At 42.3% G+C, this 26390-nt stretch overlaps 1 protein-coding gene across 2 annotated transcripts; it reads right to left on the reverse strand.

Moving 5' to 3' along the window:
* Nucleotides 1-10291: 10291 nt before the first annotated feature.
* LOC116661843 (carbonic anhydrase 5B, mitochondrial-like) lies at nucleotides 10292-24415 on the reverse strand. Of its 2 annotated transcripts, none has more exons than XM_032474540.1 (3): nucleotides 23686-24103; nucleotides 18342-19627; nucleotides 10292-10794 (listed from the first exon to the last, which is right to left on the reverse strand). In XM_032474540.1, exons 2-3 carry the CDS (start codon nucleotides 18481-18483, stop codon nucleotides 10562-10564), a joined length of 375 nt encoding a protein of 124 aa, XP_032330431.1. In that variant the 5' UTR covers nucleotides 18484-19627; nucleotides 23686-24103; the 3' UTR covers nucleotides 10292-10561. The 2 variants fall into 2 exon arrangements, with proteins under 2 accessions (XP_032330431.1, XP_032330432.1); XM_032474541.1 differs by lacking the exon at nucleotides 10292-10794 and having other exon boundaries at nucleotides 17300-18536; nucleotides 18908-18949; nucleotides 23686-24415.
* Nucleotides 24416-26390: the final 1975 nt, after the last annotated feature.

A 26390-nucleotide genomic window follows, 5' to 3' on the forward strand; every position in this document is an offset into this window, starting at 1 on the left:
GCGGGGCGGGGCGGCAGGGGCGGGCTGTCGCTCAGGACCGGGCGGATGCACACGATGGGGCAGTGATCGGGGCCCGCAAGTGCGGCTGGTGCTGAGGGCGGGCCTGGGCCGCGGGGCCCGCGCTCCCGGGCGGGGAGCGGCTGCGTTGCCTGGCTGTGCCCAGGTAGCTGCTCAGGTAGCTGCTCAGGTAGCTGCCCATGATCGCGGGGCGGCGGCGGCGGCGGCGGGGCCTTCGAGGGGCTTCGGCTTCCCGCACGTCCTCGGAGTCGGAGTCGTAGACGCGAAGCGCACAGGGCGAGGGCGACGGTTGGCTTTGGCTGTAAGCCCCGCGCACAGGGCGTCGGCTCCTCGAGGCCGTCCGGGCACGGGGTCCTGCGCGCGCAGATGCAGCGCCCGCGGACATCCGGGTCTCGCGGGCGCCCGTGCTGCCTGAGGCGGTGAACCTCCTGCTTCCCACTTCCGCCCCGCGCTTGGTCTGGGCCCAGGGGCCTAGGAGTGCCTTGACTTTGCATGTGACGTGAAAGGGAGAAAATAGAATACTCTCTACCAGGTCTGAAAATTACAGAAAATTCACAGATGGGCCCTCTCTTTCATGATTGTAAAAATGAGCATAATGCACTTGAATGCTCCTTTAAGGAAAGAGCAAATTTACTTGTATTGGTAAAGGGGATGTGTGTTTTATTCTTCTAGAATGATTGCTAACGTCACTTACTGCAATTTTGCTCTTAAGGACATGGTGAAAGGCAGTCAGGATTTATGTTTTAGCCCCGACAACGTTCTTTCAATGTGGACTCTCCTAAAATTTCAGTCTTCATCCATTCACAGCTAGTGTTCTCTGTTGTATACTACTGCCATTTGTCTTCTTTCAGTTCTACTGGTAATACTGGAGTAGAGTGAGGCGCATTTTCCACTAATAGTTCAAAACATTTGACTTCAAAAACAAAATGTCCAAGGGCTATTTGGTAATTGATTATAGTGCTTAGGTTTGGAGTTCTGTTCACAGTGGTATGAATCAATCTCTCGTGAAAATCTCCCTCAGAAGCACATCCAGAAGACTCCTACTGAGCCAGCTGCAATGCTGGGATAAGCGACAGACAGAAAGTAGAATCCTGCAGCAAATCCAACAGTGGCCAACAGATTCAATCCACACCTGAGAGTTGGATGTCTGAATGGTGAGGACACTAAATAGAGTTTAATGAGGAAGCACCAGAGGGTTTCTGAGGTTAGAGAGAGGCTAAATATTTTGGGACACTAAGGTGTGGTCAGCCTAGGCAGCATGGGGTAATGAGGTCCCTAACACTCTCTACTCAGTGATGAATTCCTTTTTTGTGGGGAAGGGGGGATGGACTGATTTCTTATTTAAGAATGATTCCCAGGTAAATGATTTTGAAAAGAGAGAAATTTTCTCATGGTATAACTTTCTTTTAAAGACATTTTTTCATAACAGAAATGACTCTTCATACATGTCTAATATACCTCTTAAGGTGGTAATGGCATCAGACTGGATGTTTTAAATGCTACTGGGTGTGGATTCTTCTAATGCATTTTTCTTTCCAATGTCTGCAGAATCTCCCACATCCTATCTGCAATATAACCCAATGGGTTTCATTCTGGTTTGTGGTTAAAAACCTCCAACAATCCAGTCTTCTGCTGATAAGCTGCAGGCAGGTATAAGTCAGTCACCCCTATGCCTTTACTGGTAAATCAACTTGTTGATTAATTAGAAGCCATTTTCATTGACTTTGAAGACATCTGTTTTTTCTCACCCAGCAAAAGGTAAGGGATTTCACTGGTTAGTTGATATTGGAGATTAGCATGTATCAGTGGTGCTCAACCAGGGGTGAGTTTGCAATGGACATTAGAGAATGTCTGGAGACATTTTTGATTGTCAGTACTTGGGGCTACTACTGGCATCCAGTGGGTGGTGGCCAAGGATGGTGCTAAACATCCTATAATGCACGAGATAGCCTTCCAAGATGTAACTATTGGTATATTTATTGGGACCACATAAAATGTATGGAGAACAAACAATCCATGGTGAATAATAAGGGGAATGGACATTAAAGGTGTCTTTATGTTGTCTTCCTATTCAATAACACGGCATGAATTTTATTAGTTCGTGTTTTTTGTGTCCCTTAGGAATGTTTTAGCTTTTCTTGTTGACATTTTATGTTAAGTTCATTGCAAAGTGTTTTAGTTTTTTAGTTTCCATTGTAAGTAGGGTTCTTTCTTCCATTATATCTTCTAATTAAATGTGATTTTTATGTTGAAGGAATTGATTTCTATAAATTAATATGGTACTCCACTAATTATTTTTCTAATTTCTTATCTTTTTTGGTTTAACTTTATTGGCTACTATGAGAATTTAATTCAATTTAATATTTAATATGCTAATAATAGTGGACTTAGTAGATATCCTCTCCACACTAGGCATACTATTTACTTTTGAGCTGAGATTAATCTACTTTATCAAGTTAGAGAATTCTTTCATTTCTGTTTTATTTTTAAATGTTTAAAAAATAGATGGTGAATTTTGTCAAATGTGTTTTAGGAATATATGAAGATGAAAATGTGAGTTTTCCCTTTAGATTTGCTAATGGGATAAAGTACATTAATCATATGATATCATTCCTGATATTGAATCATCCTTGCATTATTAGAAAAAAATCCTACTTAGACAAAGTATATATTTCTTCTGATATACTGCTGGATTTTCTGTTTCTAATATTTTATTTTTCTTCCTTTTCTTCTAAATATTCTTGAGAGATATTAGCCTATTGTTTACTTCTGAGGGGGCAGGTCCAATCTTTGGTGGATTTTGGTCTCACTGTTGTCTTCATAAAAAAGAATTTGGAAACTTTTATTCTAGTGAAAAAATTTTAAGCAATAAAAACCCAATACATACAAGTGAAAGCAGTTATTATTATAGTTTAGTTAGTTTATGAATTAAACAGGATTTTCTCTATTAATGTGTTAACCACCAGTTAATCTTAGTTTCTAAAGGAAAAATAAATATGAAGTAAAAATTCCTGACTTAGAATACAATTTCTGAATAGATATTGTTGGGTTATGTCTTTAGCCTGAGGTTTCATAGTAAAATTCCCTTAAGGAAATTATAGGGTTTTGAACACATTCATTTCCAGCCTGCATTTTTCCATTTAAAGAGTCTTAATTTTTATGGTGATTCTACACAATGCATATACAGTAAAATATATGTTATCATCAAGAATGAAAGTAAAAAGCTTATGTTCTTCTACTCGTCTCTGTGGTTAATCTGAAGTATCTCCAAATCCATGTTCAAACTGAGACAAGATGTTAGCACATTTTAATAAAAATGTATAAGCATTACAAGATGTTAAAAACTGATGCCAAAGTTTGAGCCCAGTCTTGTTTCTTTCTTTTCTTTCTTTCTCCCTTTCTTTTTCTTTCTTTCTCTCTCTCTTTCTTTCATTTTTTGAGCCCAGTCTTGTTTCAAAGGGGCAGACCAGAATTTCCTTACATAAAAATGTGGGAAGAATGTACCCGTTCATGATCAACCTCTACAGGTTGCTGCTTAATCATTTTGACAGACTCAGGGAGTGGCAGGGTAGTCAGGCACCCTGAATAGGTCCAGTAATCCGGGCAGGCAGGCATCAGGCAGATGGAAGCAAACAACTCAAATTCCACAAGGGCATCTTGGCCAAGAGAAGGGTCCATCAAGCTATCCTTTAGTGGTGAAATCCACTCAGGAACTGGATGATGTGGTGATGATTCTAGGGGAGTCTGAGGAACTAACAGTGGTCCAGAGGAGCCACAGGTACCTCTGGGCACCTTAGGACAGAATCATGCTCATATTTTGCTCCTATAATTAACTGCATATCTCTCTTTTAAAAATTGAAATATAATTGACTTTTGAAAAAAATTGAGATGTAATTGACAACTTGTATTTTTTATATTCCTCAGTGGGAACATAGCAAAAACCATTTTCTCCCTCCATTCTAGTGAGTTTACAGCAGGTGGTCTCCTCTGAACTCTTTGGGAGGCATTAGGCAGCAGCTGATGCATAAACAAGGAGGATTTTCTTTTTCAAGAGAGACTAATAGAATTTTCCTTTCTAAAGTGCAGTGCAAATTTGTTTTTTTAACTGAAGTACAGTCAGTTACAATGTGTCAGTTTCTGGTGTACAGCACAATGTCCCAGTCATGAATATACATACGTATATTCATTTTCATATTCTTTTTCATTAAAGGATATTACAAGATATTGAACATAGTTCCCTGTGCTATACAGAAGAAAAATTTTAAAGCTATTTTTATATGTAGTAGTTCACATTTGCAAATCTCAAATTCCCAAATTTATCCCTTCCCAGCCCATTTTCCCCAGTAACCATAAGATTGTTTACTATGTCTGCGAGTCTGTTTTCTGTTTTATAGATGAATTCATTAGTGTCCTTTTTTTTTCTCTTTTTTTAGATTCCACATATGAGTGATATCATATGATATTTTTCTCTTTCTGGCTTACTTCACTTAGAATGACAGTCTCTAGTTCCATCCATCTTGCTGCAAATGGCATTCTTTTATTCTTTTTATGGCCGAGTAGTATTCCATTGTATAAATATACCACAACTTCTTTATCCAGTCATCTGTCATTGGACATTTAGGTTGCTTCCCTGTCCTGGCTAATGTATAAAAGTGCAGTGCAAATTAATCATGGGGGCTGGACAGAGGTATCCAACTTGAAGTTTGTGGGTAATTGTTCTTTAAAGCTGAACAAGCCATGTTTGTGTCCAACTTTTCTTTGCTCCCTGCCCATGAGAGGGTGGCTAGATTCCAGAAGGTTGCCCTAAGTGTTTCCACAAGGACTGGGAAGGAGCAGGGGTCAGGAGCAGAGGAGGGGATTCGTTTTGTCCCTGAGTCCCCGCATGCTCAGTGGCATGGCAACCAAACCAGAGTGGTCTGTGCCTAATGAAATCACTTCTGTCCCCTGCAAGGTATCCCAGGGCCAGGGGCTCTCTCAACACAAGTGTCATAAATGGCAAGTTGTCTTAAAAGGCAACTTGCAAAGAGAACCTGAATTACATTGAGGTGAAATACATCTCCCAATTCAAAGTGCCTTGTTAGTGTTTTCACTCCGAGACTGAAACAAAATATATTGCAAGTGATTTAGGGGGAAAAACTTACCTTATGTGTAATCAATGCCACAATATCCACCAATTTCTGTAGCTCTTTATGATGTTTGCCTCGCTAAAGAACAATGAAAGAAAATATTAACAAATGACATCTCACTCTGGAATTGTAATAGAATGTAAATTAAAATCAGATACCTGGTGATTACCTAAAAACAATCCAAGGTACTGAAACTGCACTTAAATTGACAATTTAGAATGTTGTAAACATCACTGAATGAATGTAGATACAAAACAAATGAGCTGGCTGTTTGCTGACAGGCTGGAACCCAGTCTTTAGGGAAAGGTGTCCCTTGCTCCATCAGCCTCCCTCTCTGGGTCTCACTGGTGCTTGGAGGCCGAAGCTCTCAGAGCAAGCCAGAGCAGAGTCAGGCCCAGATTTCAGTTCAGGTCCTTGAATCCTCAGAAGCCTCAGTGTAATTAACTATGTTTTCCAGTTTCTGTGTTTGATGCTTTGATATCTGAGGCCTTGCTGACACGAGAGGGATTGCCTCTCCCAGGGTTAGCCAATTCTTAGAGAGACCAAACAACAGGGAGCATGCCTTTCATATGCAAACCAACCAATCCAGAGCTCAGACCCCAACTACCTCCTTTATGGGGGTTCTTACACTCTGAGCCATTCTTAGTTACCCCAGGGCCACATACCAGACAAGGAGGGAAAGCCTCTATGCCCCAGAGCCTGCTGAAATTATCTAAACTAGCTAATCCTAAACCTGCTTATGTTGTCTCACCCATTCCTTCCCAAGGAAACCACAATAAAGCTTCTGCCCACTCGCTCTTGACCACGCATGGTGCTTCCCCACATGGCCCTGCATGGTGTGCCATGTCTCCTCTTTTTAGGTATCTGTGAGTATAATAAAATTCTTCCCTCGTGACAACCATTTCCATGCCTATATGTCTTATCATACCTGATTAAAACAAAACCTGGGTACCCCTGAAACACTAAGCCTCCTGAGTGGACTAAGGCAGGGAGCTTGCAGGAGGCCTGCACCTGCAGAACTTGCAGGAGCTCAGAGGCCCTGTGTGGAGTGTGACCACAGATTTTCAATCCAGTTCTCCAGTTGCTAGCTGTGTGACCCGGCAGGAAAGCATTTAACCTCACTGAGCTTCACTTTCTTCATCTAAAACATGGAGATGATCGTTTGCCATCAGAGACTTCTATGGGAGATAAACGATGCACTCAGCAAATGTATAGTCACATTGTGCTCATAAATGTTATTTCCTTTCCTTATCATTTCCCATAGTTGTTTGCCTTTATCTTTTTACTCCATTTAAAATATATTCTTAACAAATCTCACATTTTAACTATCATTTACTTAGTGTTATTTGCCTTTATCCTTTTATACCAGTGCCTAAAAATAAAAACGTAATGCAAACTACAGAGGTAATTATAAAGTTTCTAGGAGGTACATTTAAAAAGTTAACAACAACAACAACAAAAAAGAGGTGAACTTAATTTTGATAACATTTTATTTTACCAAATATATTCAAAATACTGTCATTTCAATATGTAATCAATATGAAAATTTACTAAGTCTTGAAAATCTGTTGTGTATTTTAAACATATAGCACATATCCATTTGAATGGTAAATTTTCATCAAAAATACTTGATTTGTATTTTTTATGCTTGAAAATCTAGATACACATACCCAAGTTGTTCCAAACATTCTTAAAAGTTTTCCAATAACTGAACTGTCAGTTCCTAAATTTAAATGAAAATCGACTGAAATCAAATAAAGTTAAAAATTCATTTCCTCACTCATACCAGCCACATTTCAAGTGCTCAATAGCTACACATGACTTGTGGCTACCAATACTGGATAGCACAGTGTTATATCATTTGAAATATATTCTTAACAATCTTGTATTTTAAGCATTATTTATCTTACCAATGTATTGATCCCAATATTCTTAAAGTAAATAACAATATTCTAATGTTCAATCTTTTCATCCTAGAATACAACACATTATTTAAACTTGGTAAGATTTTTTTTACCTTTAAAAGTCTTCTTATCACAGCCAAACTATCTTCCTCCAGTTGTTGCATCCCCAAAGCTTTCAAATTGGACTGCATTCCGATGCACCAAGTGCAGCTGAAACACCAGTAAAAGAATTAGTGCCTGACAATATAGGATTCCTCCAAAATAAATCGACAGCCTTATTCAAGCTACAATATTTAAATATGTTTCTTCACCCAAAATAAAGCCACTGGGGAAAGCATATGACAATCTGATGCAAAATGAGATAGAACTAAAAAACAGGAAGAAATTTATGTGGGAGCAGCAATTAATACTACTTTGGAAAAAAGGGATTTATTTGAGGAGAAAAAAGTTTTTAATTATATAGTAAAGCAAGTAACATCTCAGTGAGGGATCGATGTTTGTTCATTCCCATCTTCATTTGCAGGAAATACTAAAATCCAAAATCCATTTAGATCAAAAGGAGAAAAGATGCTTATCTTGAGAGAAATAGATTCTCCCTATGGGAATTAGGAGTAGAAGACACATTTCTTTTTTGAGGGATCACCACTTAAAATGTATTTCTTTCTATAATTTTTAATGTAACATTTAATATTAAATTAGGGGAAAAGTTGTAAGAAGAAAATTTATTTCCTTATTGCTCCTTATATTTCCCTATAAATTACTCCTTGTCCATCACTCATGAACTTTCTGGCATTCCTATCCCCCTAGCCTCCTAAGCGAGACACCTCAAGGTCATGGTTAACTTCGCTTTCTCCTCACTTGAAGAGGACTCCATCTCCAAGTCCTATTGCTTTTATTTTAAAAATGTTTATTAAAACTTGCTTTCTCTCTATTTTGACTGCCACAGCCTTCATTTAGGCTCCCACCATCTCCCATATGGATTAGTTGGACCCTGTAGTCCTGAATTGTTGACTGGGTTAATCTAAAAAAAATAAAGAGTTGAATACTAACTAATATATATATATATAATACAGATAAACAACAAGTTTATACTGTATAGCACAGGGAACCATATTCAATATCTTGTAGTAACTTACGGTGAAAAAGAATATGAAAACGAACATATGTATGTTCCCATATGACTGAAGCATTGTGCTGTATGCCAGAAATTGACACAACATTGTAAACTGAGTATACTTCAATAAAATATAAATAAATAAATAATACTGTTAAAAAAATAATAAATCCAATTTTAAAAAAAGATACTATGAAAGCCAGAATTCTAAGCCACAAAAAAAAGCAGTTGACTAATTAATTAGATAAAATCATGCTACATCACTCTCTGGCTTAAAAGTAACTAGTGTCTCATAAGCCTGCTTTTCGTCTGCCCTCTTAGACTTCAGTTATCACCATTCTTCCTGCTTCTCTCCACAACATACATTCTCATTCCGGCCACTTTGGTTTTTGGCCACTTTCTGAACATCCGCTTTTGCACATGATTTTCCTTCTGTCGGGAATGCCCTTCTAATCCTCTTGGCAAACTGCTATTCATCCTTCAATACCCAACACAGATGTCCCCTCCTTAGTGACTCTTCTGAGCAGTCTACATCACACCCTCCTCTGTGGTTCCACAGCACTTTCAGAAACCCTTTTGCAAATCACACTTGCTTTAAAATTCTAATTTCATGTGTGCTTCTCTCACTAGACTCTGAACTCTGGGAGGTCAAGAATTGAGTTAGTATTCCTAGCACTTAGTGCCATGTCTAGCACATGGTTGGCATTCAGTAAATGTTGAATAAATAAATCAGTGAATGACAAAATACATACATGGTACTGGGTGACCAAAGATATAAAATGTCTTTTTCTTGCCTGACTAGCCTTTTACTCTGTACAGTTGACCCTTGAACAACACAGGGGTTAGGAGCACCGACCACTTCTCAGTCGAAAATCAGCATATAACTTTATAGTTGGCCCTCCTTATTATCTTCGGTTCCTCATCTGCAGATTCAACCAACAGAAGACGAAGTAGTACTGTAGTATGTATTTATTTTTAAAAATCCGTGTAGAGGGTAGCGTATAGCTCAGTGGTAGAGTGCATACCTAGCAAGCATGAGGTCCTGTGTTTAATCCCCAGAAACTCCGTTAAAAAATAAATAAATACAACCCAATTACCCGCCCCACCACACACACACACACACACACACACACACACACACACACAAAGTATACAGTGCTGTATGTCAATTCTATCTCAATAAAACTGGAAGGAAAAAAAATTTTTTAAATCCATGTATAAATAGACCTAGGCAGTTCAAACCTGTATTGTTCAAGGATCAACTGTATTGCAATTTTATCATTTAAAATCTAACTAAGTATTATTACTATTTAATACAGAAGTTATCTATAAAGTCAACAAGCAGAGCAAGATTACCATACACTTAACACACACAGAAAATAAATTTCTAGCAAAGTTTTAACTTCATGCCCTATCTTCCACATCAGTTAAAGAATCTATACATAGAGATATATGTATTAATAGAAAATACTACTTATACTAGTAGAAGGAAACATGCATAAAAATGAAAAGGGACATTTTTCATACACTCAAAAAAGTCTCAGAGGATTCCAGCAATCCCACTTCTGGGTATATACTCCAAAGAATTGAAAAGAGCATCTTGAAAAGGTATTTGTATAGCCATGTTTGTAGCAGCATTATTCACAATAGCCAAAAGGCAGCTGCAACTCAAGTGTCTATGAACAGATGAAGAGATAAACAAAATGTGATATACACAGCTGACTCTTGAGCAACATGGTTTTGAACCTGTGCAGGTTCACTTACACTCAAATTTTTTTTCAAAAGTAAATACTCCAGTACTGCATGATCCATCATGTGGCTGGTTGAATCTGCAAATATGGAGGTACTGCAGATAGGGAGGGCTGGCTATAAGTTATACTTGGATTCTCAATTTCGTGGAGTTGGTGCCCCTGGCTTTTGTGTTGTCCAGGGGCTAACTGTACACACAATGGAATATTATTCAGCCTTAAAAAGGAAGGAAATTCTGACACATGTTACAATATGGATGAACCTTGAAAACATGCTCAATGAAATCATCCAGTCATAAAAAGGCAAATACTGTATGATTCCACTTATATGAGGTACTCAGTAGTCAAATTCATAGAAACAAAAAGTAAAATGGGGGAAAATAAGGAGTTATTATTTAATGGGTATAGAGTTTTAGTTTTGCAAGATAAAGAGTTATGGGGATGGATGGTGGTGACAGTTACACAACAATGTGAATGTAGTTACTATTACTGAAATGTACACTGAAAATGGCTGAGATGGCAAATTTCATGTTGTGTGTATTTAATAATTAAAAAAAAGAAGTAGGTCCAATGAGTCCCTTGCCACTGCTAACAAAGAGGTCCACGCTCCCATAGAAGCAGTGTAGCCTATGTTGACATCACACTGTCCCTTTAACTCCAGACAAGACCACAGGTCTGGCTCTCACCTGATTTATCTGTAGAATCTTCAAATTCCACGAGGAAAGAGTACCCGTTATTCCAGATGTGTAGGCAGGTAGTCGGGTCATAAGAGATGGTAAGCAGTTTTAAGTCAGGATCGTAGACACTTTCCCTCCACCGGATGTTGATGGGTAACTGGCGCTCGCCCCCTGGGACCAGGTCCATGCTCTCCCAGAGAGGGTGCACTGGGAGAAAGCACATCAGGGCTGTCATTGAGAGGCCTACTAGCTGGGATCCCACACCAGGAAACTCTCATTGTGGAGAGCCTATTGAGGCTGATGAAATCTCAGTCTTAGGAATGGGCTACTCAGGGGCTTAATGGATAGACTAGGGCAGAGGAGGAAAGCAGGTCAGAGTGCACCTTGTGGAGGAACAGCCTTCTGATATCTTGTCAAAATAACACACCTCAGTTGACCTTCTAATCTCACTTGAAGCAAGTGCGACCCAGTCCTGTGGTAACTGTACAATGTGTGGAGATTAGCACTATGCAGAAACAGGGTGTTCTCCAATGAGTTTCTTTTCTTTATTGATAATTGTTGGGGCCCCACCTGCCAGACTTGTTTTCAATACTGAGACAAATTGATGACATTTTCAATAATGGACTTACTTTCAACAAAGGAAATGGGGGAAGTGGAGGAAGAATTTCTGGAAAGCTAATGTTCAGTCAAGCATTGTAAGTTTTTAATTGGTTGGCTACTAAAAATAAAGGCTTGCATAGCATGCATCCTATAATTTAGCTTGCAGTTTGAAAGATTTCTGGGATCCTTTTACACAGTGTAATATTATAGGCTTCCAGTTGAGATGGGGCATACTCTAGGGTTTTGGAAAAATTAAGAAAGATACTGATGAATCTGGGAGGAAAAGGAGTAATTTCTTCTTCCCTCCTTCTTTCTTCTTTCCTTTCTTCCTTCTTTATTTTATTTTATTTTTTTGCAGCCAGTCCCCTGCCCCCTGCAAAGGGCCAAGCCTGAAGTCTCCCTAACCCAGGCTTTGGTTTACGAGATGGGAGCATGGACAGGGCAGGGTCCCATCTCTCGACAGTATGGTGTTTACAGGGTCGTGCAAAGTGTCCCACACACAGGAGTAATTTCTTAATTTGAGATATGTAAGTAAGATGTTCAGTGTTTGGAGGCCCTGTTGAGGGGGAAGAGAGTGTGCCACCCCAAAATATGCCTCTTTGGCATACGGATTATTTTAAGGAAACAGCAGACATAGGAGAAGCTCTGAAAACCTAGTAGTGATTACTTTTTGTAAGAGACATTTACACGTATAAGGGAAATCTCCATTTTTAAGGATGTCCCTCTTTTGTATCAGGAAGAGAAGGACGATTCTAAATCTCTAGAAACTCTTGTCAGTGGAGTAGGCACCAATTTAAATCTGCATATGAACCTTACCCTTGGTTACTGTGCTTTGCCTAATAACCTCCTGTAATTGGCCTCCCCTTCTTTCCTTCTCAGCATCTTTTGACTTTAGCAGAAGACGGTATTGACGGTGGTGGGTTGGGCCATTTCAGGGAGTTACTGAGTTTTCCTGGGTCTCTCCCATGTATATAGGAGGTATATATGTTATGAAACATCTGTTTGCTTTTCTTTTGTTAATCTGTCTTTTATTATTGGAGAGGGGGGTCTCAGCCAAGAATCTGGAAGGGTACAGAGAAAATTATTTTTTCTCACTGACCCGGTCACACCATGGAGTAGAAAGAGACACAGGGACACTTAAGCCCTGAAGGACAGATTCGAACACTTCCTGAATCACAGCAGAGAAGTGTGTCAGAGGGAAAAGAACCAGAGAGAAATCCCACTGGAGGGATGATGTGGTCCCATATAAGCGTGTATACTGAGTTCACCTCTTACATAAGCCAGCTGGGAGGATTAGGCAGTCATCCTGCAAAACCTGGGTAGAATATTAGCATTGCTAAGGTCTCTGGAGTTCTGTCTGTCACATGAATACCTAACAACATTGTGTATCAAGGTGTATACACATACTTTGTCCCACATGAGCACTGATGACATCACTGATAGTGATTTTTCTACCAGAGACAAGCACCAGGTCTTTGTGGTGAGTCCCTGACAAATCTCAGCAGATTTCCTGTAACACAAAGAGAGCTGTTGAGACATCCATGCATGATGGATAGAACCCCCGAGTATAATTCGGGGTGGTCCAGCTCTCTGCCAATGGGAAAACCAGACAAAATCTGAGTCAAGATAAATCATCACCAGTGACCCTCTGCACCTCACCCCACCGCTGAGAATGAGTCTAAGGATTTGAGAGAGTGACAAGGCAGCTGCTGCCCAGTCAAACACCCTGTGCATGGCAGGCTGACTGGCGCGGCACTTTTCATAAAAACAAGCTTGTCTCTGGTTTCCTCCTTGAGCAGAGACATTTCTTTTGCTTGGGTAGCTGATGAAAGCTATAAATTCAAAATCCTAGCCTTACTTTTTTGGGGGGGCGGGGTGGGCAAAAATGATACAGACATAGAACCCTCCTGAGAGTAGACCAGTGGGTCTCATCAAAGGGAGCAATTCTGCCCCTCGAAGACATTCTGCACTGTGCAGAGCCTTTGCTGGTTGTCAAAACTAGAGGAGGGCGCTACTGACATCCAGTGAGTAGACGCCAGGCATGCAGCTAAACATGCCACAGCACAGAGAATTATCTGGCTCCAAATGTCAAAATAATGTCAAAGTTGAGCAACCATGATCTCTTGCAAACTCAGAGTATTCTTTTTTTTTCTATTACTTTCTATAACATAGTACAATTTTCACCCTAGAGAGATCTGAACCCAACATTTTTATTTATTTTACTTAATATAAAGGAAGTTGTTCCTTAGAGAGGAACAAGAATTTTGTTTCAAAATCTAAAATAGGAAAGGCATTTGAACCAGTACAATATTTTAATATCACGATCTGATTAGAATGCAAACCAGAAACCCCTAGAACCACCCAGGTTCGGTTTTAAAGATTGTCCCCTCTGAGACGCTGAGGCCGAGGCTGAGTATTGGAGAAGTCACACCCTTCAAAACTGATTCATGAGGGTCTTCTGTGGAGACTAGGGGAGTGGGGATTAATGAGCAGACCCCCAAGAAGATGCCCTCTTTCACCCTTAGTCACCACCCCCCCCCCCACCTCAGACAGGGAGTGCCTGGATTCTCCTCTCACCCAGGCAGACACCAGCCCAAGGAAACCGGGCCTCTTCCTTCAGTTGCTCTTTTATGACCCTAACGCTCCTATCAATGTGTGCCCTTCAGTTCACAAGTTCAGCTTCCAGAAGGTTTTCTTTCCCCCACCCACCTCCTCCTTTAGGGACCCAGACCAGCCCCCACTAGGGGGTCCTTGGTCACTGTGCCCATAGTGAAGCCAGCTTCTGCCAGGGCTTGTTGTGCTAAACATAAATTCACATTTCTGTTCTCTCCTCCCTTCCTCTTGCTCCATTTTAACAAAATAGAGTAAATGATTTCTTGATAGTTGCTCATACTTTCCCTCAAAGTAAGAAGACGATTGAGTGTTCTGACTGACAGAGCCTGCATATTCAGTTTTTTCCTGTATGGGGAAAATGAAATAAATAGAGTGATTCTCTCAACCAGGGTTTAAGGGAGTGACACCACACGGTCATTGACAGAAGCCCTTCGGATGCCATGTGCTCAGGTTTAGTTCTTGTTTCTGTGACTGATCCTGGCTTTGATTTGCTTTGTGCTTGTACCACCTATAGCTCCAGCCTCGGGGGAGGGGGGTTGTCCCTCTTTCAGCTCCATTCCTGCCTTAGCCCCTCCGTTCCTGCTCCTCCTCCTCAGAAATCAATTTCCCCTCACTCAGCTCAGGACTGGCTCCTATATTCTGGCTTGTCACCTCTTCAGCAAAAATGTCACTTCCTCACCTCTCAGACTATCTTGTATATGATCCCCTCTTATTTTTTCTTTAAATCACAGGATTCTAATATTTTCCTTTAAGAACATTTATTACATGGGTATAATGATAATTATATGCACATATGCTTAATTAGCTGCCTCCCCCATGGCTCTTCATGCCCCATGATCTGAGCTGGCTTCCCATCATTGCCTGCGAGTGAATGTACAATATAAAGGGCATCCCTGGGAAGGGTTCCTTCTCCTTTTATCTTTATTTCCTATTACTCTGCTGATCACCACAGTGTTTCTTCCTTAAGGATCTTTCAGGTTTATCTTTTCTTCTCTGGCCCATGGCCACCAGCCTAGTTTAGGCCTCTTCATGGCAGATTTTATGCAAAGCCTCTTGGTTACTTCTTCTCTCTCACTCCCCTCGACTGTGTGTCACCATCTGTCAGTTTTCCTAAACTGCCACCTTCATCATGTTGTTCTCATGTGAAAGACTACGTCATTTCTCCTCACTTGTCCCGAACTCTGGTGTTGTCATGCAATTCCAGAACCGTGCCAGGCTACTCCATTGGTCAGTCAGTGAGAGGTGCTGTAAATGTAAAGTATCCCCTGGGCTTTGAAGACATTACAAAATCATGTAAACTACCTCATTAATGATTTTTATATTGATTACATATTAAAGTGATAATATTTTGGAAATTGTGAGTTAAATTACTATACTTAATTTTACCTGTTTCATTATCCCTTTCTTAATGTGACTATTAGAAAATCTAGAATTATCTATGTGGCTCACATCAGTTATCTACTGGACATTGTTGCTCTATGCCCTCGTTAGCTTTTTCTCCTGTGCCTTGCCCTGTACTGTCCTTTTCCTTGAGATGTGCTATTTCCCCATCAAACTGAACACCATCCTAGCAGGCCTGGGGCTTAGCGCACTGACAGATACACAGGGACCCTCCATGTGACTTTGTTGAGGATGGTCACAGAATCACAAATTGCCTTGTTAAAGCATCAGGGCTGTAGATGGCACTTTGATGCTAACCACAGCATCATAGGCAGTTATCAGTGCAGGAGATTAAGGCCCACGTTTCCCGGTGGTCAGTTCAGAGCTATTTGTTAGTTCCTTATAGCTGCAGATACCCCTGAGGCCATTAGTATAACTCCAAAGGGCTCTTAATCAGTGCACTGTTTCTCCAGATTATCTGAAAGTTAATGGAAGACAACATAGTCAGGGTATCCCAGCCTACATTATCTAGAGGTTAACAGAATTGTGTATAAAGACATTGGAAAACAAGCTTTTTAACAGTATTGTTCTCCAGGCTTTATTAGTGCTCTTAAAATTATCTGAAGAAATAATAGAACAACTTTTTAACACAGTTCAGTTATGATCCAGACCAGTCCGGTCAATTAGAACTTTCTCAGATGATGAAAATTTCCAATATGGTTAAGTGCCAGCCACATGAAATTTGAATACATTTGTATTCACATATAAATTCATACATGGAGCTAGTCACTACATTTTATATAGTCCTATTCTATTCCGTGATGTCCTAAAAAGAAATGTTTCTCTTCCATTTAAAAGTAGGGATCAAGTACATTAAGAATCAATAAAATAATAACAGTCTGTACCATTTCCATTTTAGATGATATTCTTTCTCTTTCATTAAATTAAAAATTAACATTATTAAGTTTATTTTCCTATAGTCTAACATCTCCGGCCTAAAACTTTTTATGTGACAAAAATTAGGCTAAATTTCACTAGGTGATACATGAAGTGAAACTGATTTTCTTTTCATCTTGGGTAACAGGTGCAGGCTTTTATCTTTATTTTATCATATTACCAGTCCCCAAAGTTAGGACTGTCAACGTTTACTGTCTGCACTTTGACATCAGAGCAAACAGCAGTTTGACGTGGCACCAGTGATTACCCGGGTGGTGGGGAGTGCAGGTCAGGCACAGGGCACGGGGCCCAGGGAAACGCCGCTTCTGAATTCGCCATCACCTCCTCCTTCAGTCATTCCTTACTGTGCTTCACCCGATCCTAAAAATGGTCAGACATCTGAGGGAGGAGCTGAGCGTATGCCGATGGTAAAGATGGTGATGACGGTTAAGAGCTGTGGTACTAGAGGTAGCTGCCAATGCTGAGTCCCCACTGTGTGGCAGCCACTAGCTAAGGACTTTCCGCATTATCTTTTCTGACCCTCAACAACCTGGGGACATTCTTGGTCACAAGTATACACTGGGCCTTCTGCTGGGGTTCCTGGGCTTCTGGAAACAATGAGTATTGTCTTTACAGCTAAACAGATGAGGAACCAGGATATCTAAACAGGACATGCTCGGGGCCCAGGGCAGCAAACACCAAATATTCTCCTGGGTGAAACAGGGAGGGACAGTGTAAGCGCCAAAACCAAAATCAAATCGTGACTGTCACCTGTCTGTCTTAGTAACCTGCAAACAAGAACATCTGATGTGGGAAATTAATCGAGGGAAGCCCCTCTTCCCTAAGCTGCTACCACTTGTTGATTTCGTCAGCACCAAAAGGAGCAAACTATTCTAAAGACATGAGCATATTGGATTTTAGACCCTTAACTTTCAACTTTCTGTTAAAAAAACCTTTCTGCTAGTAACTAAATAAATATGACTATTTTTTTCCATTCTAAAAGCCTTAGACCGCAAAGTGCCAGTGTTGAGAAGAAGCCAGTCCGGGTAGGATGTGGGCCTGCTGGTAGGAAGCCACACCCAGCAACCAGAATTTATTATGACTCAGGCCAGTTCAGTTTAATAAAAACACAGTCAATACTGGAGAAAACAAAATAAATTTACAAAAAATATATTATGAAGCGGTTTCAAGACAATGGATTTAGCTAGATTAGCATTACTAGTAATTCCTTTTCATGCGCAAATAGGGTCAAAGAGAGGAAACCCAGGGAGGAAAAGCTGAAAACCTAGAATCCTGAAGCAAACCAACATTTGGAAACTGTGTGAATTCACTGTGAATGGTGGAACATAAATAAAATAACTAACTACGAAATATACTTAACCGTTTCATTAAACTCATGTCTCCACCAACACACACATTATCCTCCCCTGTCATCTCAGTGGCTCTGCACCAGGGTTATTTTTCCCCCAGGGTTCACTGAGGGAGGTCTTGAGACATTTAGGGATGCCACGCAACATGCACGGTGCACAGCACAGCCCCCGACAGCACAGAATGACCCACCCCCGTGGCAGCAGCGCCGCGGTTTCAGGGAAGACCATCTGCTGCCTCACTTGATCTGCTGTAAACACAGCAGATCACACACTCGGTACGCTGATCAGATGGAAGTCACTCTGCTGCAGTTTGTAATAAGGAATGGAATATTCCAGAGTGTGAAGCTGCTGAACTGCTTGCGAACAATCACATGCAACTTCCAGAATGTTCAGATTCACAGAAATAATTCGCAGTCTGTGCATCAACCTTAGTTCAAAGACAGTTGCTAACGAGAAACGATAAAGAATGGGTTCCAAAGTGTTTGAAACTGGGACATCTCCCTTGGCCTAATTCTGCATGACATCCCTTTAACAAGTTAAAACTGGTCAAGAAAAGGACTTTCCAAGCCTTACTGTAGTCATTATTTTGCAGTACGTGTGTATCAAATCATCACGATGTCCATCATAGACTTACACAATGTCATATGTCAGTTATATCTCAATGAAGCTAGGAAAAGAAAGAGCTTTCCAAGTTTGTTTTAGAAGACAAATAGAGAAATAATGAGTTATTCTCAGTTCTCGAGGCATCTGATCCCAGTCTGGAATGCCACCGACACCAGCGCTGCCAACACCCAACACACGTGACTGGTGGGAAACAACCAGCCTTCCCCTCTCTCAAGGCAGCCGCGTACTCACAGGCTCGGTTCCGGGTTTTGTAAGTGCAGGTGTAGAGGCTGCAGGGCCTCACCGGCATGGACCTCGGAATCTGGATCCCTCTCCACAGTGACTTGCATGGGGAGGCCTGAAGAATGGCCCTCAGGCGGCTCATCATCACCATCTTTAGCTTGAAATCCTGACCAGCTCCCAAAGAACTTGCAGGGACCTAATAACCTAGAGGCAAAAGGAGGACAGAGGAGGAAAAGCCTTAAACAACAGAGGTGGCCGATCAGACATCACTCAGATTATTAGGAGTGGGGCGGGAGGGAAGGCAAATGAGAATCAATGACATATCCACTCTTGTTCTTCACTGGTCACCCCTGGACAGAATGGCTTGCTTCCCCTGCATGCACTTCACGCTCCTGTCTGCACACCAGCCAGGGGCACTTATTTCTCCCAACTCCCCAAGCTCCCTCCAGCTGGTGCAGATGCTCCTCCCTCCCTGAACCACTCTTCCTTCATCTGTGCCTGGTTAATTCCTACCCTGTCTTCAGGCGATCCACTCCAGGGTCATGTACTCAAAGCCCGCCCCACCGTGCACTCACCTGGTGAGCCCAGCACTCTCTTCTTGGTCATGGGGCGTATTGCTGTTGAATTAAATAACGGATCATGAACGTACTTGACGCCTCCATCCCCCCAGCATCGAAGCCCCACGGTGGTAGGGACAGTGTCTGTCTGTCATGGCTGCATCTCTTAGGGACACGGTGCCTGGCATGTGGCTGCTTGATGAGTCTTAGTGGAATGCCCCGAGGAGGCTTCCTTGGTGATGGAGATGTTGATCCTAATTTTAAGAACCCAGAACTGTGAAGTTACCGCTAGCGTGTTCTCAGACGGTATTAAGGGGTTTTCCCTTCCTGCATGCCACCATCAGTCATTTGTAGGGCTTTTTATACTTCTGAAACACTTTTAAATGCTAGTCCTGTAAGAAGTGGGTCTCATCTAAGACCTGAAGGACCCCGGAAGTCCTGCATGATCTGAAAGAGAAACCTACTCGAATATGAACCTAACTTAGCCTCACAGGTTGGGAATTCTGCCAGTGAACATTTTCATTTCAACATTTATCGTCATTTCCTTTGCTCCAGGACCCAAAGTTGAACAAGGCATGAATTCTACCTTTCAGATGTACAGTTTCTCCTCTTGGGAGTGTCTTGAGATGCGTATCATACCGGAAGGAAAACAGACACCAGTCCAGGTCTGAGCAGATTCTGCCTTCCGCCTATTGGAGGCCTCTCGATAGTTTAGCAATGCCAGGGAGAGGACAGGTGCTAAAACGCACAAGAAGAGAAACGGGGGGCGCGGGGGGGGGGGCACTGAAGACACGTCACTTACAAACTTGACTTAATCTCTTCATACCACCTTTCCAAGAAGGGTATTCAATACAAAAAAGCACATTATGGACACAGTGATGCTGAGCAAGGAGGCACATGTGCTCATTTCATCGTCTCTCTCTTCCTGTTCCTCACTGCTGTTCACTGGCCGTGAACTAGCTTTTCTCCCTGTACTGCTGCCCTCGACCCCACTAGCTCTGAGCTGGAGGGAAGAAGGCTACACTCAAGGGAAATGAGAGAAAACCACACCTGAGGTGTGTCCAATGGAAGCAGGAAGCAGAGTTGCTGTCACTACCCTGCAAGGCACAAGTGAGGGCTCCAGGCAGATCTCTATATAACTGGCTCCCCACGAGCCATGTGCCCAGATTATTGTGGAGCCAGGAAAGTCAGTGAGGAGGCAATTCCTTCAACCACCTTTCATTCAATTCATCACCCTTTTATTCTTTCCTTCATCAGGACATCAATAAAGTATCTATTAAATGCTAGGCCCTGTCCTAGGCTCATGAGGGGAATAAAACAAAGTCCTCCCCCCTTGTAGAGTTTACATTCTAGTATGTAGAGATAAACAACAAACAGCAAGCATATAAATGAGTCAATTATACAGAAAATTAGAATCAGTTCAGTGAAAAATAGAACAGGGTAATGTGACTCTGGAGTGTTGTACCTTTGACAAGGTGCTCAGGGTAGGCCTCAGACAGAAGGGGAAATTGAAGAACAGCCTTGAAGGAGATGAAAGAATTAGTCATGTGGCTATCTAGAGGAAGAGCATATATATAAAAATACGAATATATAATAGTGCAGAGACTGTGGGGTGGGAGAGTGTCTGGCACATGAAAGGGACAGTAGGGAGGCCACTATGGCAGGAGTGGAGGGAACCAGGAGGAGGGGAGTAGGAGACAAGGTCCAGAGGTAATGGAAGCAGACCAAGTGGACCTCTAGGCCGTTATAAAGGTTCTTCTTCAACCACGGCATTGTTGACATTTTTGACCAGATAACTCTTGTCAAGGACTGGTCTTTGTACTGTAGGGCGTTTAGTAGCATCCCTGGTCTCTACCTACTAGATGCCAGTGGAACCGTCCCTCGAATTGTGACAACCCAAAATGTCTCCAGACACTGCAGGTGTCCCTTTGAGAAAGAGGATTACCTCTGGTTAGGAACCAGTGCTATAAGTAAAAAGGGGACACGATAGAGTTTTTGGAGTAGAGGAGGAACATAATGTGATTTATATTTTAAAAGATTATTCATGGTGCTGTATTGGAAATCGACTGGGATGAGAGGCAGAAAAGCAGGGAGCCCATTCAGGACAATCCAGGGGCTAGAACTTCCTAGTCACAGTGGAGGTGGTGAGAGGTGGTTGAGTACTGAATATATCTTGGAGATACAGCCCATAAGATGTGAAAGAAAGGACTGGAGGATGACTGGAAGATTCTTGGCTTAAACAACTGGAAGGATGGAGCTGCCATGAACTGAGATGGGGAAGGCTGTGTGTGGAAAGGTTTTGAGTGGGAAATCAGTGGCTCAGATTTGGGCATGTGGAGTTTGAAATGAAATTCCAATAATCCAAGTGAGAGAATATGGTAGAATATTCTATTTTGTGGTAGAAAGAGGATGACTTCTTCAATAAAGAAACAGAACCCTGCACGGGGAGCAGGTGGGGAAGGAAGGATGGCACTCTTACTGCTAATCCTATTGGATTTGAAGTACCAAGGGGGCAGGCGAGAGGAAAGGTCTAGGAGAGTTGGCAATGCGGCTCTGGTGCTCAGGAGAGGTCGTGAGTCTAGAGAGAAGGAAAATCCCCTCCCCCAGGAGTAAGAGGTGTATAGAGGGAGACTACCATGGAGTGATGAAGGAGGCCAAGAGACGGAGAAGGAAGAGTGAAAGGCAATCATGGGAGGAACGGAGCACGAAAGGTCAGGGGCAAGGAGGGTTCCAGGGAAATCCTAATAGAAAGAAAAGGAATTTAGCTAATTCTAGGCTGCAACACCTGTAACAACACATGAGATTATTTATGTCTAGGTATATGCTTCAGGAAGGAAGATCTTTATCAGAAAAATGTTTATGAATTTGCACCTGGACTATAAATTGCAAAATTTAGCATTAAAAATATACTATCACTATTTAATGGGCTCCAAGTGAGTCCTGGAATGTATAAATGCAGAATGCACTTTCTCAGTAAGTTACATTTTGTACTACAGAGACAGCAAAGATGTGATCATGAGCTGGATGGGTCCCAGGGAAGGTAAACTTTCTGTACTATACATACTTTACTATCACTGATTATTTACGTTAAGCTCTTGGATTTTACTTACACCTTCCTTATCTGCTGTTTTGCAGACAGGAATGTGTAAATAAAGAATAGATTCTGAAAGCCTTTTAAAATCATTTGTAGATCATGTATTTATTAAATGCCTTAGCTCTTGAACTCTGCCTGATTAAGCGACTCATACTTATGCAAAACATCAACACTCTACTAAAGGTTACAATTACATTGGAAAAAAAATTCCTTGATTCTTATCAGATTGACTCTTCACTTTCTTATCTTCTGATTTAGAAAGGAAGGCAGCTTTCTGCAATTCTCTGAAATTTAAATGCAAAGTTATGGTTCTTTACCTTGACTGAGAAAGTTCAGCTTCCTCCTCTCACCCACTTCTCTGAGAGTATGATCCCAATCTAGGGTTGCCAAACACTACATTTCTATAACTGCTTAAAATGCTGCAACTAACTGCCCAAGGGCAATGACATGAAATGCTGTTTCCCTCTTTGCATCAGATTCCCTCAATATTCACATTCAGTCAGAATTCACTGAATTTTTATTGTGTACCAACTGAGTCGTGGCAGCTTTTTGCCTGGCTCCAGGGACAACAGAGCAGGTGTGTACAGTAACAGAAATGGTGCCCTTGCTGCTTTTGGCCTTTAGGTGAATTTCAGACCTGGTATTGAGTTTACAATTTCTGACTAAAGGAGGAAAACCTTAGAAAGTTGAAAAGTTTTCACTTCCAAAATACTCAGAACAGTATAGCTCTTTATCAGGGCCCTCCTTAGAGTGAGTGGGGTGAAATTTGGTTCACTGTAGACTGCAATGCAGGTTGAGAACAGAGACCGTTCTGAGGAATGTGCAGGGGCAGCTTATGGGTAGGGTGTGGGGCAGCTTCTCTCGCCAGAGATTTCTGATTTCTTTCTATATTGCAGCAACTTATAAATAGCAGAGTGGAGATGGCCAGACTGTCAGCAAAGGAAGAAGGGGAAGCTGAAAGCAATGTCGTTTTCAATTGCTGACACAATTCCATCCCAAATAAGGTGTACACATTTTCGGTATCTCCATATTTCTCAAGGTTTCTCAGCAAAAATTAACGAGGGAATTACAATAACAACAACGATTTTCCAGCATCCTCAGAGCAGTAGCTTTTAACTCATGCCACAAAGAATCAGCCACCGACACTTGGTATTTTGTAAGTTCTTCCCCTCTAGCTCCGGGGCGGGGCATACACACAAAAAGGACAGAAGAAAGAATTGAGGGGTTTAGAAGGTTCATATTTGTTCACATGACAGCTGCTGATCTTCTGCCCTGGCAGTACTTGTAAATCCGTCCAGAGACCTTGGCATAGTCGCGGAGGAGATCGACAAGGCAATGTAAGTGAATCCCAGCTTGCTGTGCCTGGGTTTCTGAAACTGCAATCCCCTCACTTCCCAAACTCTCTGGAACAATTGTTCTATCTTTAAATCTTAAACAAAACCCTAAGAGGGTGTAGTTTTCTGGTGAACCCCATAGTCGAGGAACAGGATTAGAGTAGGGGAGGGACAATTCCCAGCCTCCTCCCCCCACCTCATCCTATAAAGAAGCCCCGCTGGGACTGCGGCCATCCTCGCGGGGCCAACAGCTGTCCCGGCTCCGGGGCCCGCCGCAGCGCGTGGTCGTTTGTAGGAGAGGGTCCCAGTTCTCTCTGATGGGCTACGACCCCCTGCTGCCCACGCTCCACGTCGCCACTCAACCTTACCAGAACGTTTCCCTGAGCGCGAACCCGACTGTTCGCCACCGGGATGGGAAGCTCATGCGCGCGGCCATCTTGGCCACGCCCCTTCGCGCCTGGCTACGCCCCTTCGCGCCTCGCCACGCTCCTCACGCCGGACACGTCATTTCGCTTATTCACGTCACGCCGCCGTACTCCCGGCCCACGTCCCGCAAAGCCTGAAGTCCTGTCCTGACGGTACAGGTGTCAGAGTCCGAACTTCTCCGCCCAGCCAGGACCCAGGTCTACACCTGCCCTCCACCATGACTGCGCCTTTACTGCCATTGCTCCGGGCCCCCAGCCGCGGTCACGCGCCTACGCGCTATGTTGGCCCCGCCCCTGGCCTCCGCCTGGGCCCACCCCTCCTTGGAGCTGGACCATTGTCGCGCCCTTAAGAGCGGCAAAGTTACGCCCCCACGTTCACGGTACGTCCTTATGCTGCGCCTAGATCAGGGCCCGCCTTTCTATTACGTCATTGCGTCCCGTACGTTTCTCCGTGGCCCCGTCTCCCCATCGGTGGCCACGCCCCGGTGCTCTGCCCAGTCCACGCGACTGATGCGAATCCTTTCACATTCCTCTAATCCTTCGGGCCACGCTTATTGCGCTGACCCCACACCCCTCCATTGTGCCCATATCTCTGCTTTCCACTGTGGTAATTCCTCTGCCCTCTGCCTGAGGGCAAAATCTCGACTAACTCTTTCATGCCGTTTTGAGCCGCTACGCCTTACCCTTTATGCCCCAAGTCCCACATTTTCAGGTCACGCCTCTGGGCTACTCCTAAGCCACGCCCCTTCTGACGTGGCTGGCGCTGGCGCTCGCGCTCCTTCCCACGGTGTCCAGACCCTGCCCCTCAGGCCCGGGTCACGTTCCTTCCCTTCTGAGATCCTCATTGGCCACACTCCGCACATGCGCATTTTCTCCATCCGTCATGGCCCCTCCCTAGATTCCCAGGCCACCCACTTCAGGTTCCACTCTGGCCGAGTACACGCCTCTTGTTTTCCCTCTGTTGGCGATGTCTAGTCCTGGAAAGCCACGGGGTAGCGGGCGAATTTTCGGAAGTAATCGCCAAGGTCTCAGAGCTAGAAGTCCGTGGCATTTATAGAGTGAAAGGAACCTACAGATCTCCGAGACTCGCCTAAAAATGGCCTTAGATTTTAAAAGTATTATCTTTCCGAGTATCAAACGCCGCAACTCTCAAGAGTAGAAACCGGATAGAAAACATAACTGAGGACCATCTGGAACTGTGTTCATACCAGCCCCCTATCCGAGTTTAAATGCTAACCAGCTGCATGGAGTAAGCACACTTCTTTACTTCCTGATGTCTCCTTCGGATGACTTTTCCTAAACACCTAGTGCCCTCCTGCTGTCTAGGGCCTGTGGAGACAACACCACTCCGAGATTAATCTTTACTCTCTCTATTTACAATTCTCGGTTCACAAGAAAAAAGTGAAGAGGTTATTACCAACTTTCTTTAAAAATCCTGTCTAGTAATCTCTGAATGGGGAAGGGCTGAAGAGGAAGGGCACTTTCCATCAGCCATACAGTTATTCATTCATTTAAATCTTACTTGTGCAATACTATGTTTCAGTCACAAGACAAATTGCAAGGAGCTTGTAGCCTGAAGTTCCTCAACTTGGGCTTGGATAGGACAAGAAATGATTAGTAAATTAGGGAAGATGTGGTAAGGGGGCTTATTATAGGTGGACAAGGTATAAGCACTTGGTAAGTGCTGGTCTCTCTCTTTTCAATATATATATATTTTTTCCAAATTGAAGTATAGTTGATGTACAATATTATATAAATTACAAGTGTGCAATATGGCGATTCATATTTTTAAAGGTTACACTCCATAGTTGTTATAAAATATTGGCTATATTCCCCGTGTTGTACAGTATATCCTTGTAGCTTATTTTATACATATTAGTTTGTACCGCTTGTCCTCACCCCAATATTACCCCTCTGCCTTCCCTCTCCCCACTGGTAACCACTAGGTCTCTTTGTTTTTTAAGTTGAGGTGTGTAATTGATATATAACATTATATTAGTTTCAGGTGTACAACATAATGATTCAATACTTATATATATTGTGAAATAATCACCACAATAAATCTAGTTAACACCTAGCATCACAGATATTTACAAATTATTTTTCTTGTGATGAGATCTTTTAAGATTTACTCTCTTTGCAACTTTCAAATATACAACACAGTATTAAGTGTAATCACCATTCTGTATACTACATCCCCATGACTTATTTGTTTTATAATTGGAAATTTGTGCCTTTTGACCACTTTCATCCATTTCACCCACCCCCACCCCCTTCCCCTGCCTCTGACAACCACCAGTCTGTTCTCAGTATCCTTGAGTCGGTTTTTTGGTTTTGTTTGTGTGTTTTTCAGATTCCACATGTTAAGTGAGATCATACGGTATTTGTCTTTCTCTGTGTGACTCATTTCACTTAGCATAATGCCTTCCAGGTTCATGTTTGTTTTTGAGAAGCACAGTTTTTCTTGATTTTTAGTCCCAAGGGGAAATCCTGATCATGATGATACTATGAACTAAGGAGGAAGCAAATGTCATAAAGAATTTCATAAAGATCCCCTCAACATAAACCGTTGCCACAATCACAAAGCACAGAGCACTAAATCAATTCTGTGAACCACCCAAAATCTCCTATTCATTTGAGATCACAGG

Source organism: Camelus ferus, chromosome X (assembly GCF_009834535.1).
Source record: "Camelus ferus isolate YT-003-E chromosome X, BCGSAC_Cfer_1.0, whole genome shotgun sequence".
In the NCBI taxonomy this organism is placed as follows: Eukaryota; Metazoa; Chordata; class Mammalia; order Artiodactyla; family Camelidae; genus Camelus; species Camelus ferus.